The following is an 11718-nucleotide window of genomic DNA, read 5'->3' as shown; positions in this document are numbered from 1 at the left end:
TTTCTTTCTTTCTTTCTTTCTTTCTTTCTTTCTTTCTTTCTTTCTTTCTTTCTTTCTTTCTTTCTTTCTTTTTAAAACAATTTTTAAAATGTTTTTTCCATTTATTGTTGAGAGAGACAGAGACAGAGTGTGAGCAGGGGAGGGGCAGAGAGAGAGGGAGACACAGAATCTGAATCAGGCTCCAGGCTCTGAGCTGTCAGCACAGAGCCTGACGTGGGGCTCGAACCCACGAACCATGAGATCATGACCTGAGCTGAAGTCGGACTCTTAACCGACTGAGTCACCCAGGAGCCCCTAATGTTAGGATGACTATTTAGAACAGGGATCCCTGTCATTATATGTAGAGGTGGCCATAAAGCAGCACACGGAGTTTAAGGAGTCATGCTCATCCACACAGTGTAAATGAGGCTTGTACTCCTCCTTGGGCAGGGAGTTTAGTATTATGATGAGGTCAAGGTGACTGTCGGTCACTCCATGGGTTACTCCATGTTCCATCTGTGCAGATGTGAGTCAGGGGTTAAGCTCAAACTGCTCTGAGTGGTCTGGGCAGGCCAGAGCTCCTCACCAGGGCAGTCATTAATTGCTTGAGAGACAGTTTTGGTTTTCACCCCAATGCTATGCCCCTTGGGTCTCTTGCCCAAGTTAAGAGATAAGCTGGAAAGAAGAGTTTAAGAAAAAATGTGGGACAAAGGTTGGTGGGTATAAGCAGGTGAGCAGAAAAGTTCAGGTCTTGGGGTCTATCTTGAGCTTCATCATAGCTTCCTGTATATGTAAAATATTTAAAAACACAGTCCTATTTTACACCACATTTAAAACTGAGCTTAATTATTTCAATTTAAGATATCCAGACAGCTTAAACATTTAAATTAAGAATATAAAGCAATAAAATTTTGCAAATGACTATATCTAAAATTTAGGGGCAGGGACAAGCATATCAAACAAGAAAGCAGAAACTACGTAATAATGGAATTACTTGATTAAATACCATGTAAAAATATTTGTGTGATAATATATTCTATAAACACAATTAATACACACAATTAACACATAACTAATTGATCTGGTAAAATGTACTTTGCAGGTTATATAATTTGATTAGTTACATAGAAGTAATAACTCATGAATTTCTGAGGAAAGACTAAGGGAAAACTGAGGAAAAAAGTATGAATATTCAATTCACGAAGAATAACCCAAAAGACACAGCCTCATAGAAAAATATTCAAATTCACTTGAATGCATATTAAAGTAACAATGCCAGGGGCACCTGGGTGGCTCAGTTGGTTAAGGGTTAAGTGTAGGACTCTTGACCTCAGCTCAGGTCTTGATCTCGGGTTGTGAGTTCAAGTCCCGTGTTGGGCTCCACTGGGCGTGAAGCCTACTTAAAAAAAAACAGGGGTGCCTGGATGGCTCAGTTGGTTAAGTGTCTGGCTTCAGCTCAGGTCCTGATCTCACAGTTCATGAGTTTGAGCCCCACATCGGGCTCTGCACTGACAGTGTGGAGCTTGCTTGGGATTCTCTCTCTCCTTCTCTGCCCCTTCCCCACTCTCTCTCTCTGTCTCTCAAAATAAATAAATAAACTTTAAAAATAAAAATAAAGTAACAATGCCAAATCACCTCTACTCATCAAACAGGTGGGAATGCTGAAATTACTAATATTGGTGGGAATAAGGAGACTAGCACACTCTTACCTTGCTGGTAGAATTCTGACTTGTTTTCAACCTACCTGGAAAACCATTATCCTCATCCTCTTCCTCTTCCTCCCTCTCCCTTCTCTTTTTCTCCCTGTCTTCCTTCTTTCCCTCCTTCCTTTCTCTAAAGCAGCATCCCACTCCTGTGAATCTCAATCTGCCATAAGAATAAAGAAACAAGAATAAGCTTTCTGCAAAGCTGTGATAGGCAAACATCTAGTGAGGCTACTAATATTAGAGACTGTGGGGTGTAAAAGTTAAAGACCCCAGAGCCAGTTCAAATCCCAGCTCTGCTACTCATCAGACATGTGACTACTGGCAAGTTATTTAATCTGACAGTGTTTCATGTTCCAGATCAGTGACCTGGGGATAACACTACATCTAATTCATAAGTTTGTTTTGATAATTAAAATAGATCATTTGCATAAAGTTTTAAAATAGTCCCTAGGAAACGGTAAACAACATATAAATGTTTTTCATTGTCAACAAATAAACTGATTCTGCAACTTTAAGGTTTTAATAAAAACATATAATCTTGCGATGTAAAACACATTATTAAAATATTATGTTGGCAAAGGTACATAGAAAATAACATTTTTATTCTCTCATCCCTTTCTGTGTATATCAGATTAAATAAGCTGCATCTCAGTGAAAAAGCCGCAGAGACCACTAGTTTTACTTGATGGATCTGGACAGAGCGTCTATTAAACACTGACCGTGGAAATGGCTCTGTGACTGAATCATAGTTCCCTTTGAAGTCAGGTGGTTTCCAATTGTCTTACTTCATCAAAGTTTAAGGACCATAGATTATAGCTCACAAATCATTAAAATTGTTTTTAGTATCATGATGTAATTTTTTATGTCATTAGGAAGGACTTCCACGATGTAAGTGACCCTGTTAAAATAAAAATTTTAATTCCCATCTACTTACGTAATGTGAACATGATTTTTCAGTGTGTGTCTGTGGAAATAAAGGATACATATAAAATGGGTGCTAAATCCCGAGTGATTCCAGTAACAAGTGGTATCCAAGGGTACACACACACACTAACTGGACACAATCAGCACCATGCATCACATTCAGAGATGTACAGCTAATAAAAAGTTACTTCTAGGTTAAATAACTATCAAAATTTGTAATATATGCTGTTTGGTTTGATCAATGTATACTACTAACGATTGTGATGATAACCCAAGAGAATTTTATTAATACTTTATATCCTATGGTCATAGGAAATTGAAAACATCAATTCATTTGCATATTTCTGTTGAAGAAAATTAGAAAAGCCTGACCAGAAAAGATCTGTAAGACAACAGGTCAGGGGGCACCTGGGTGGCTCAGTTAGTTAAGTTTCCAACACTTGATTTTAGCTCAGGTCATGATCTCATGGTCATGAGACTGAGCCCCCTCTCATTCTCCCACGTGCTCTCTCGCTCTCTTTCAAAATAAACAAACAAACGAACAAAATAACATTGTGCATAAAGTTGTGGGGAAGGTTGAATGAAAATTTTACTCATTCAAGGAGAAAAAGTATGGGAAGTTTCAAACTGTGAGCTCATGCATGTGTTTTTCAAATTATCGTGGTGACACCAAATCACCATACAATGTAGATTCCACTGGATACATCTTAAAGAATGACTTTTATTTTTATTTACTTATTAGGATTTTATTTTTAAGTAATCTCTACACCCAACTTGGAGCTCCAACTCACAACCCCGAGATCAAGAGTCACACGCTCCACCAACTGAGCCAGCCAGGCACCCCCAACATTTTTATCTTAAAACATCAATATTTAAAATGAGTCAGTCATGGCATGCCTGGTGGCTCAGTAGGTTAAGTGTCTGACTTCAGCTCAGGTCATGCTCTCACAGTTTGTGAGTTCAAGCCCCGTTTTGGGCTCTGTGTTGACAGCTCAGAGTCCGGAGCCTGCTTCGGATTCTGTGTCTCCCTCTCTCTCTCTGCCCCTCCCCAACTTGTGCTCTGTTTCTCTGTCTCTCAAAAATAAATAAACATTTAAAGTCTTTTTAGATAAGTCAGTCATTTAATAATTTGTAACCATTTAAACTTAGGATGAAACATTTTACATGTCACTTAAAAATATGTATAAGTGGATACCAAATTTAGAGGGACTGAAAGCAAAAATCTTGAAGATTATCACGGTAGACAATGTGGTCAATCAGAACAGTACTGAGAAGGTATACTTTACCTCCCAGAACTATGCGACACGTCCCCATTTAAGTCATTCATCCAGAACTGGGACTTACAGGATTTGTGATACCCAATAACTTCTCAACTTTTCCTTTAAAGTTGGTGTTTTGAGGGACTTTTTTTTCAAGTGGTAGAAAGAGTTACTATTTAGTGCTCGTGGAAAGAGCACTCCGTCCCAGGATTCTTCACCTTCCCTAAACAAAGCTGAACTTGGCAGATTCCAAGTAAGCTTTGGAAAAGTAAGCTTCCACGTTAAGATTCTATGAGTCAGTATTAGAAACATTCTAAATTAAAGGTTTTGATTAAGTGAATATATAGTTTTGACTACTGATAAAATAAGTAACTGTATATGCAGATGTGACAATTTATAGTACTGTGAACACATCTGAAGCTGTCCTGAATACAATGATTGCTCTACAGATAAAAATGCAGGAATTCAAAATTTGGGTAGGACACACCTTAACCTGCTACAGGTTTGGCAAGAACCAGATTCTGGAGTGGACAGTACAAACCACCCTTAAAACACTGAAATTGAAACTCATAAGATTTAGGCATTACGGAATTCGGAGTTGGAAGAAATAGGTGGGTTATGACTATACCTCCTAAGTTCAGAGTTCATACTCTTGGGGGCATTTGGCTGGCTCTGTCTGTAGAGGGACTCTTGCTCTTGAGGTTGTAAGTTCAAGCCCCATGTTGGGTGTGGAGATTACTTAAAAAATAATTTAAAAATTTTGGGGCGCCTGGGTGGCTCAGTCGGTTGAGTGTCCGACTCACGGTTTGTGAGTTTGAGCCCCGCGTCGGGCTCTGTGCTGACAGCTCAGAGCCTGGAGCCTGCTTCGGATTCTGTGTCTCCTTCTCTCTCTGCCCCTTCCCCACTTGTGCTCTGTCTCTCTCTGTCTATTAAAAATAAATAAATCTAAAAGAAAAAAAAATTTTTAATCTTAAAAAAAAAAAAACCCACAAAGTTCACTCTCTTCTACTGCCAGGCGTATGGGCCTTGAAAAGACATTTACTCCTTCCCCCACCCATTGTTATTTTATTACCAACAAATTGGAAGTAAGAAATATCTCGTCCGGCCTGTTTCTCACAGACACTGCAGGAGTCATAGCAGGTAAAGTGGACTTACTCATTTGCAAATTTTTGAGTAAGAAAAGGGTTATATTATTAATATTTGTTTTCACTCAGGGAAGGTGTTGGGACAGAAATTACCTAGGTATATAATTTGCTTGGAAAATGTATAGGAAAATGTACGGAAACCTGCACATAAATAATGTCAACTGCCTCATGCTATAATATTTTCAATAATGCTTGCTGTTGGTAATACTCCATGGTTTTGCTTGCAATACTGTGATCGATTACTAAAATTAACACCAAAGTAATAATATGGAAGATTAAGAAATGGGAGTGAGTTTTCTGTTTTGTCTCTTCCCATCTTTTTTATTGTCTATTGATTTAACACGTGTCACTGAACTTCCTAGTGACTGTCTTTCTTACCTCAGAGATAAGTATCAACTTCTAAACATTTAATTGCAAAGTTCTTGTTGCTTATTCTTTACCAAATGATCTCCTTGCAGATAGTCTGTACTAGCTTTTTTTCTAGCATTTTCTAAAATTCCATTTTGGGGATCATTTTCTTCCAATGTCCAATTGCTCTAGGGAAATAAATTAAGCAATTTAATTGCATCAGACAGAATTCATTCCAAATGACCTGAGGAAAGAGCAAACTTGAAGTATTTAGACTTCAATTCCTGGCCAATGAGGGATCGCTCTAAGAACTTGTGCTTCACCTGGAACTTTCTCTACCCTCCCGTCAAAGGCTGCATATTTTCACAGCTTCTCTGCCACTAAGAAGGAATTTATCAAAAGCCGTCCTTGTTCTGGCAGTCTCCGTGTGGGCTGTCTTTGCAGTTGGTGAGTTATATACCCTTGCTCTGCCCAAATTTTCTGGGGTAAATCCAGGATCATAGGAAAATCAGAGGTGAAAGTGGAAGGGCTGTTCAATTTTATTTAATCCTTTTTTTAAATGTTTATTTGTTTTTGAGAGAGAGAGAGAGAGAGAGAGAGAGAGAGAGAGAGAGAACATGAGCAGAGGAGGGGCAGAGAGAGGAAGACACAGATCCGAAGCAGGCTGCAGGCTCTGAGCTTCAGCACAGAGCCTGACGTGGGACTCGAACTCACTAATTGCAAGATCATGACCTGAGCCAGAGTTGGACATTTAACCGACTGAGCCACCCAGGCTCCCTATTTAGTCCTAATTCCTTTAGGTTACAGATGTAGAAACTGAAACTCAGAGGAAGAAAGGCTTCCCTCAGTGTCATTGGTATCAAAGCTGGGAGTCAAATTCTAACCTTTCAAACCCAGGACCACTGAACTTTTCAAAATACCTACTTAACTATCCAGGCCTTCAAACCTTAGAAACTTTCATTTTCAGGGTCTATTTACATTTCTCAAACCCAAAAAGAACTTGAGCAGCTCTGTGGAAATAGAATCAGATATTCTTCTGGTCAATGGCTGGTTTTAGAGTTCATGCTTAATGGTAGGGAATCTCTGAGCGCCTCAGTGTGGTGCGTTCCAATCTGTGGGGGCTGGCGGCGTAGGTGGTGAAAGAATTCACCCAAGGCAGAGCAAAAGAGATCGAAGTTTCTTGAATACACTGCAAGGGAACAGCAGGCAGAACAGCAAGGGAGAAACTGTCTGCCAGGAGGCGGTGCTGAGGGGCCACAGTAATGGGGCCGAGTGAGGGAGTATGGGGACGAATGGAAATTTCCCATTTTTTGGTAATCTTCGGAATTGCGCCTGCTCGTAATCGGTCAGTTAGGGCCTATGGCTATTTTGAGGTAGGTCACGTGATGAGCCTGTGCCAGCTCCGGTGGTCGCTGTGGGTCCTTTTGCCTTCCTCAGGTTTCCATAGCTCAAGCCTCTACACCCAACACATCCTTTTTCCATTTGGACTTTGAAACTTTCATTTATCTTCAATTTTTTTTTACTTTCTATTGGTGCTTTCTCTCACTGAAAACATTTTTTTCCCAAGCGCCTCACATCTTAAGAGGCTCTGTAACAAATTGAAAACTAATCTCCATGCCTCTCATATCTTATGGGGAAAACTCCTTTCCCTCCTCTGCTGAAGAAAAAACTCTTTCCTTCCACTCCAACACTTCTGACACCAAATGTGTGGGTTTTCCACACCAAGCAATCCTCCCATTTTCTGTGGACACCAATCGGGTGTCTTACAGTTTAACACAATTATGACACTACCACCGGCCATGCATCCCAACAGTATGGGGTAAGGACTCAATCCCACAAGACTGCCCCTACTTCAGACAGCAATCACAAGACTGGGCCTCCAGCACTTCTAACCAACTAGCTATAACACAGGAATTCCCCTGACTCCATTCTTAGGTTCAATAATTTGCTAGAATGGCTCACAGAACTCAGGAAAGTGCTTTACTTACTATTTCCGGTTTATTATAAAAGGCAGAACTCAGAAACAGCCAAATGGAAGAGAGGCACAGGGCAAGGTAGGTGGGAAGGGACACAGAGCTTCCATGTCCTCTGGGGGCACCACCCTCCCGGCACCTCAATGTGTTCAACCTGGATTCTCTCCAAACCCTTTGGTTTAGGATTTTTATGGAGGTTCCATTATGAAGGTGTCTACTGAGAAAAAGAGGCAAAACCGAAAAGAAAAAAAAAAACAAAAAACAAAGACCTTTATTTGAGGTCTCAGAATTGCAATTTGGCAAGAACAGATTCCAGAGCTACCATGTGCTGCTCACATGGGAAAACAAGGGGTTTTTATGAGAAAGGAGGGTAACTACATGATCCTAGATAAATAAGAGAAGAAAAAAAACCTCAATTCAGTGCTGACTGGTAGAGCTGCTTTTGATTACTATCTAGTTGGTTATTTTATAGGTACTATCGAACAGAACTCCTCCTGGTCTGCATTAGGTAACTTTTCCATCACGATGAAGGTCATATCCACAGTTTTACGGTCTGAATACCAGTTGTTCTGTTGGATTTTACGAGCAACTGTTTGTAATACAATTAGCACTTCTGGCCCAGTTTGAGAGTTCATTACTTAGAATGGAAAATAGAGCTTCAAAATGGAATCTCTTATGTCTAGCAATTTTGTACAGGGGCACCTGGGTGTCTCAGATGGTTAAGTGTCCAACTTCGGCTCAGGTCGTGATCTCACAGTTTGTGAGTTCAAGTCCCACACTGGGCTCTCTGCTGTCAGCACAGAGCCCGTTCCAGATCCTCGGTCTCCCTCTCTCTTTGTCCCTTCCCCACTTGCTCTCTTTGTGTGTGTGTCTCTCTCTCTCAAAATAAATGAACTTAGGGGCCCCTGGTGGCTCAGTCAGTTGAGCATCCAACTTCGGCTCAGGTCATGATCTCGCGGTCCATGAGTTTGAGCCCCCCATCCGGCTCTGTGCTGACAGCTCAGAGCCTGGAGCCTACTTCGGATTCTGTGTCTCCCTCTCTCTCTGCCCCCACTCATGCTCTGTGTGTCTCTCTCAAAAATAAATAAATGTTAAAAAAATTTTTTTTAAATAAATGAACTTTAAAAAAATTACACAGTTCCACAAAGGCATGATTAAATCATCGTCCTTTGGTGATTAGTTCAATCTCCAGCCCTCTCCTCTCCAGAAGTTGAGGGGTGGGGTGGAAGGTTCCAATTCTCTAATCCTGTGGTTTTTTTCTCTAGAAACCAGCCCCATTCTCCTCCTCCAAGAGCCACCTCATTAGCATAAACTCAGGTATGGTGGAAAGGAGCTTATTATGAATAACAAGACACTCCTCTCCCCATCTCTCAGGAAATTACTAGGGTTTTTGGAGCTCTGTGCCAAGAACTGGAGACACACCAAACATATATTTCTTCTTATATCACACCTCCTCTTCCCTATTAAATGTAATCCTCTCTAAAGATATCCAGATATAGGGGTGCTGACGGCACAGAGCCTGATTGGGATTCTCTCTCTCTCTCAATAAATAAATAAGCATTAAAAAAACTGAGATATATTTTTACACTTTCCCATCTCTCACTCAATCCTCATCCCCACTGCTCCTGAGAACACCACCCACTGGCAGCGACCCTCCTGCAAGCACACCGTGTGACCTTCTGGCTAAGTCTTATGCCAACCCTCTGTGAGGAACATCTTTCTTGAAAATCCATCTTTCTTGAAAATCACTCTGTCCTTCTCTAGTTTTGTGGCCTTATATTTTCGCTCAAATCTGTTTCTCTCCTTTGTACCCATATCAACCCTGTTCAGTCGGTGAAACACTTCAGGTATCATATAAATCCATGCCTGTCTCACAAAAATGACTCCTCCTTTAAAAAAATTTTTTTTAATGTTTATTTATTTTCGAGAGACAGAGAGACAGAGTATGAGTGGGGGAGGGGCAGAAAGTGAGGGAGACACAGAATCCAAAGCACAGAGCCCAATGCGGGGCTCAAACTCACGAACCACAAGATCATGACGTGAGCCGAAGTCAGATGCTTAAACTGAGCCATCCAGGTGCCCCTAAAATGACTCTTCCTTAATGAAGGTTTTCATCATTGTTCCCTGAAAGTGTTTTTATATTATCCATAACTGTTCCTTTTGTCTCCAACTTGACTTCCTCTAACCCACCATCCTACTTCTTAAGAGCTGTCTTTTTTAGGGCAAATCTTATCATAGCTCTGCTGTACTAAACACAAAAGTCTTTGTGATAATTGCCTTACTACTATGATGAGTTTCCTAGTGATAGAGTAGGCAGTTAGTGATACTGGAGCAGGAAACAGGACTTTCTCACCAGTACAAAGATAAAAATCAAGAAACCACCAATCATCCCCAGAACACAAACAGCTAGAAAAAGACCCCAGGGGATATGCGCATTATCCCCTATAACCACTGCACTACAGTAACCTATAGCTTCGTTGTAATACATTTATATTGCGGTTGATCCTCCTCATGGAGGATAGGTGGCATGACAGTTCCCATAAGGACCTCATAGGGCCAAAAACTCCCTCTCTGGACTGGCAGGAGGAGTCCCTTAGAGGATCAGAAATAGCTCAGACTCAGTCAGAGGCCTCCCTAACTATGACCCATAACCTATGCAAACAAAAACAAAAAACAAAAAAACCCCTAATTCTGGTGCAATTGTGACCTCTGGGCCTGCTTCCTCTCCCATTCTGAGAGTGTACTTTCCCCTTAACTGCTATTAAACTCTTGCCTACTTGAGATTTTGGCTCTGAATTCTTTCTTGGCCAAATTCAGAAACTGAGGTTGGTGGTGAGTCAGGGAAGAGACCTGCTGTTGACATCAGCTGTTGACATTAGTTGACACGCCACGTATATACATATCCAATAACTACACACCATATGCTCAGCTTGTTCCAGAAACTGAGCTAGATCCTGGTTATAAGGCAGAAATGGTCCCTGGTCCAACAGTGTGACAGACCAGTGGCTGGAAAGACTGATCAAGTGCCAATAAACTAGTATCCAGAATATATAAAGAACTCTTGCAACTCAATAATAAAGAGACAAATAAGCCAATTTTTAAAAAATAGGCAAAGTAACTGAATAGACATTTCTCCAAAGATGATAAACGAATGGCTAATAAGTACATGAAAAGATGCTCAACATCATCGGTCAGTAGAGAAATATTCATCAAAACCACAATGAGATACCACTTTGTACCCACTATGATGGCTATAATAAAAAAGGGAGAAAATAACAAGGGTCGACAAGAATGTGAAAAACTTGGAATCCTCATACACTGTCACTGGAAATATAAAATGGTTCGGCTTCTTTGAAAAATAGTCCAGTAGTTTCTCAAAAGGTCACCATATGACCCAGGGATTCCACTCTTAGGTATATACCTGAGGGAAATAAAAACACATGGCCACACAGAAAATGTGTATAAATGTTCATATCAGCCTTGCTCATAATAGCCTAAAAGTGAAAACAATTCAGATGTCCATTGGTTGATTAATGAATAAGTAAAACATAGTATTTACATCCAATGGAATATTAAATTTAGCTATAAAGAGGAATAAAGTACTGATGCATACAATAACAGGGATAGCCCTTTAAAATACCATGCTAAGTGAAAGAAGATAGATACAAAGACTACACATGTATGATCCTATTTGTATAAAGTGTCCAGAAAGGACAGAAAGTAGATTATTGGTTGTCTGGGGTGGGGGAAGGGAGGGGGTGTGGAGGGAGGAATGAAAAGGGACTGCTGACGAGTACAGGGTTTCTTTTTGGGGTGATGAAAGTGATCTCAAACTGATTGTGGTAATGGTTGCACAACTCTGTGAATATACTAAAAACCACTGTACATTTCAAATGGGTGAATTCTGTGGTATGTAAATCATATCTTAATAAAGCTGTTACATATAAATAGAGTTGATAATATAAATATGATTGTTAGATCATTACAACATATAATTATATATAATAAAGTATTATACACATATACAGTGGACCCTTGAACAATGCAGGGTAAGGGGCACTGACCCTTACTCCCTCATACAGTCAAAATCTGTGTATAACTTTGGGCTCCCCAAAACTTTACTAATAAGCCTACTTTTGACTGGAAGCCTTACCAATAACGTAAACACTTGATTAACATATATTTTGTATGTTATATGTATTGTGTACTGTATTCTTACAATAAAGTAAGTTAGAGAAAAGAAAATGTTATTAAGAAAATCATGGAGGCGCCTGGGTGGCTCAGTTGGTTACGCCTCCGACTTCGGCTCAGGTCATGATCTCATGGTCCATGAGTTCAAGCCCTGCGTGGGGCTCTGTGCTGACAGCTCAGAGTCTGGAGCCTG

The 11718-nt window shown here is 40.3% G+C and overlaps 1 protein-coding gene across 12 annotated transcripts in view; it reads right to left on the bottom strand.

Moving 5' to 3' along the window:
• The window catches only part of FBXW12 (F-box and WD repeat domain containing 12), a 76449-nt gene that overhangs the window by 37274 nt on the left and 27457 nt on the right, over nt 1-11718 (bottom strand). For 10 of the 12 annotated variants that reach the window (XM_040445240.1, XM_040445249.1, XM_040445248.1 and 7 more), the window contains 2 exons: nt 2620-2649; nt 1724-1845 (listed from right to left, as the gene is read on the bottom strand). In XM_040445240.1, the coding sequence (XP_040301174.1) occupies nt 1724-1744 (21 nt within the window). In that variant the 5' untranslated portion in view covers nt 1745-1845; nt 2620-2649. Of the gene's footprint in view, nt 1-1723; nt 1846-2404; nt 2582-2619; nt 2650-5391; nt 5954-11718 lie in introns of those variants that run through there. The other 2 variants (XM_040445243.1, XM_040445246.1) reach the window with 2 other exon arrangements.

This window comes from Herpailurus yagouaroundi, unplaced genomic scaffold (assembly GCF_014898765.1).
Source record: "Herpailurus yagouaroundi ecotype Mexico unplaced genomic scaffold, PumYag 193, whole genome shotgun sequence".
Lineage (NCBI taxonomy): Eukaryota > Metazoa > Chordata > Mammalia > Carnivora > Felidae > Herpailurus > Herpailurus yagouaroundi.
This window is presented reverse-complemented; position numbering and strand designations above follow the sequence as displayed.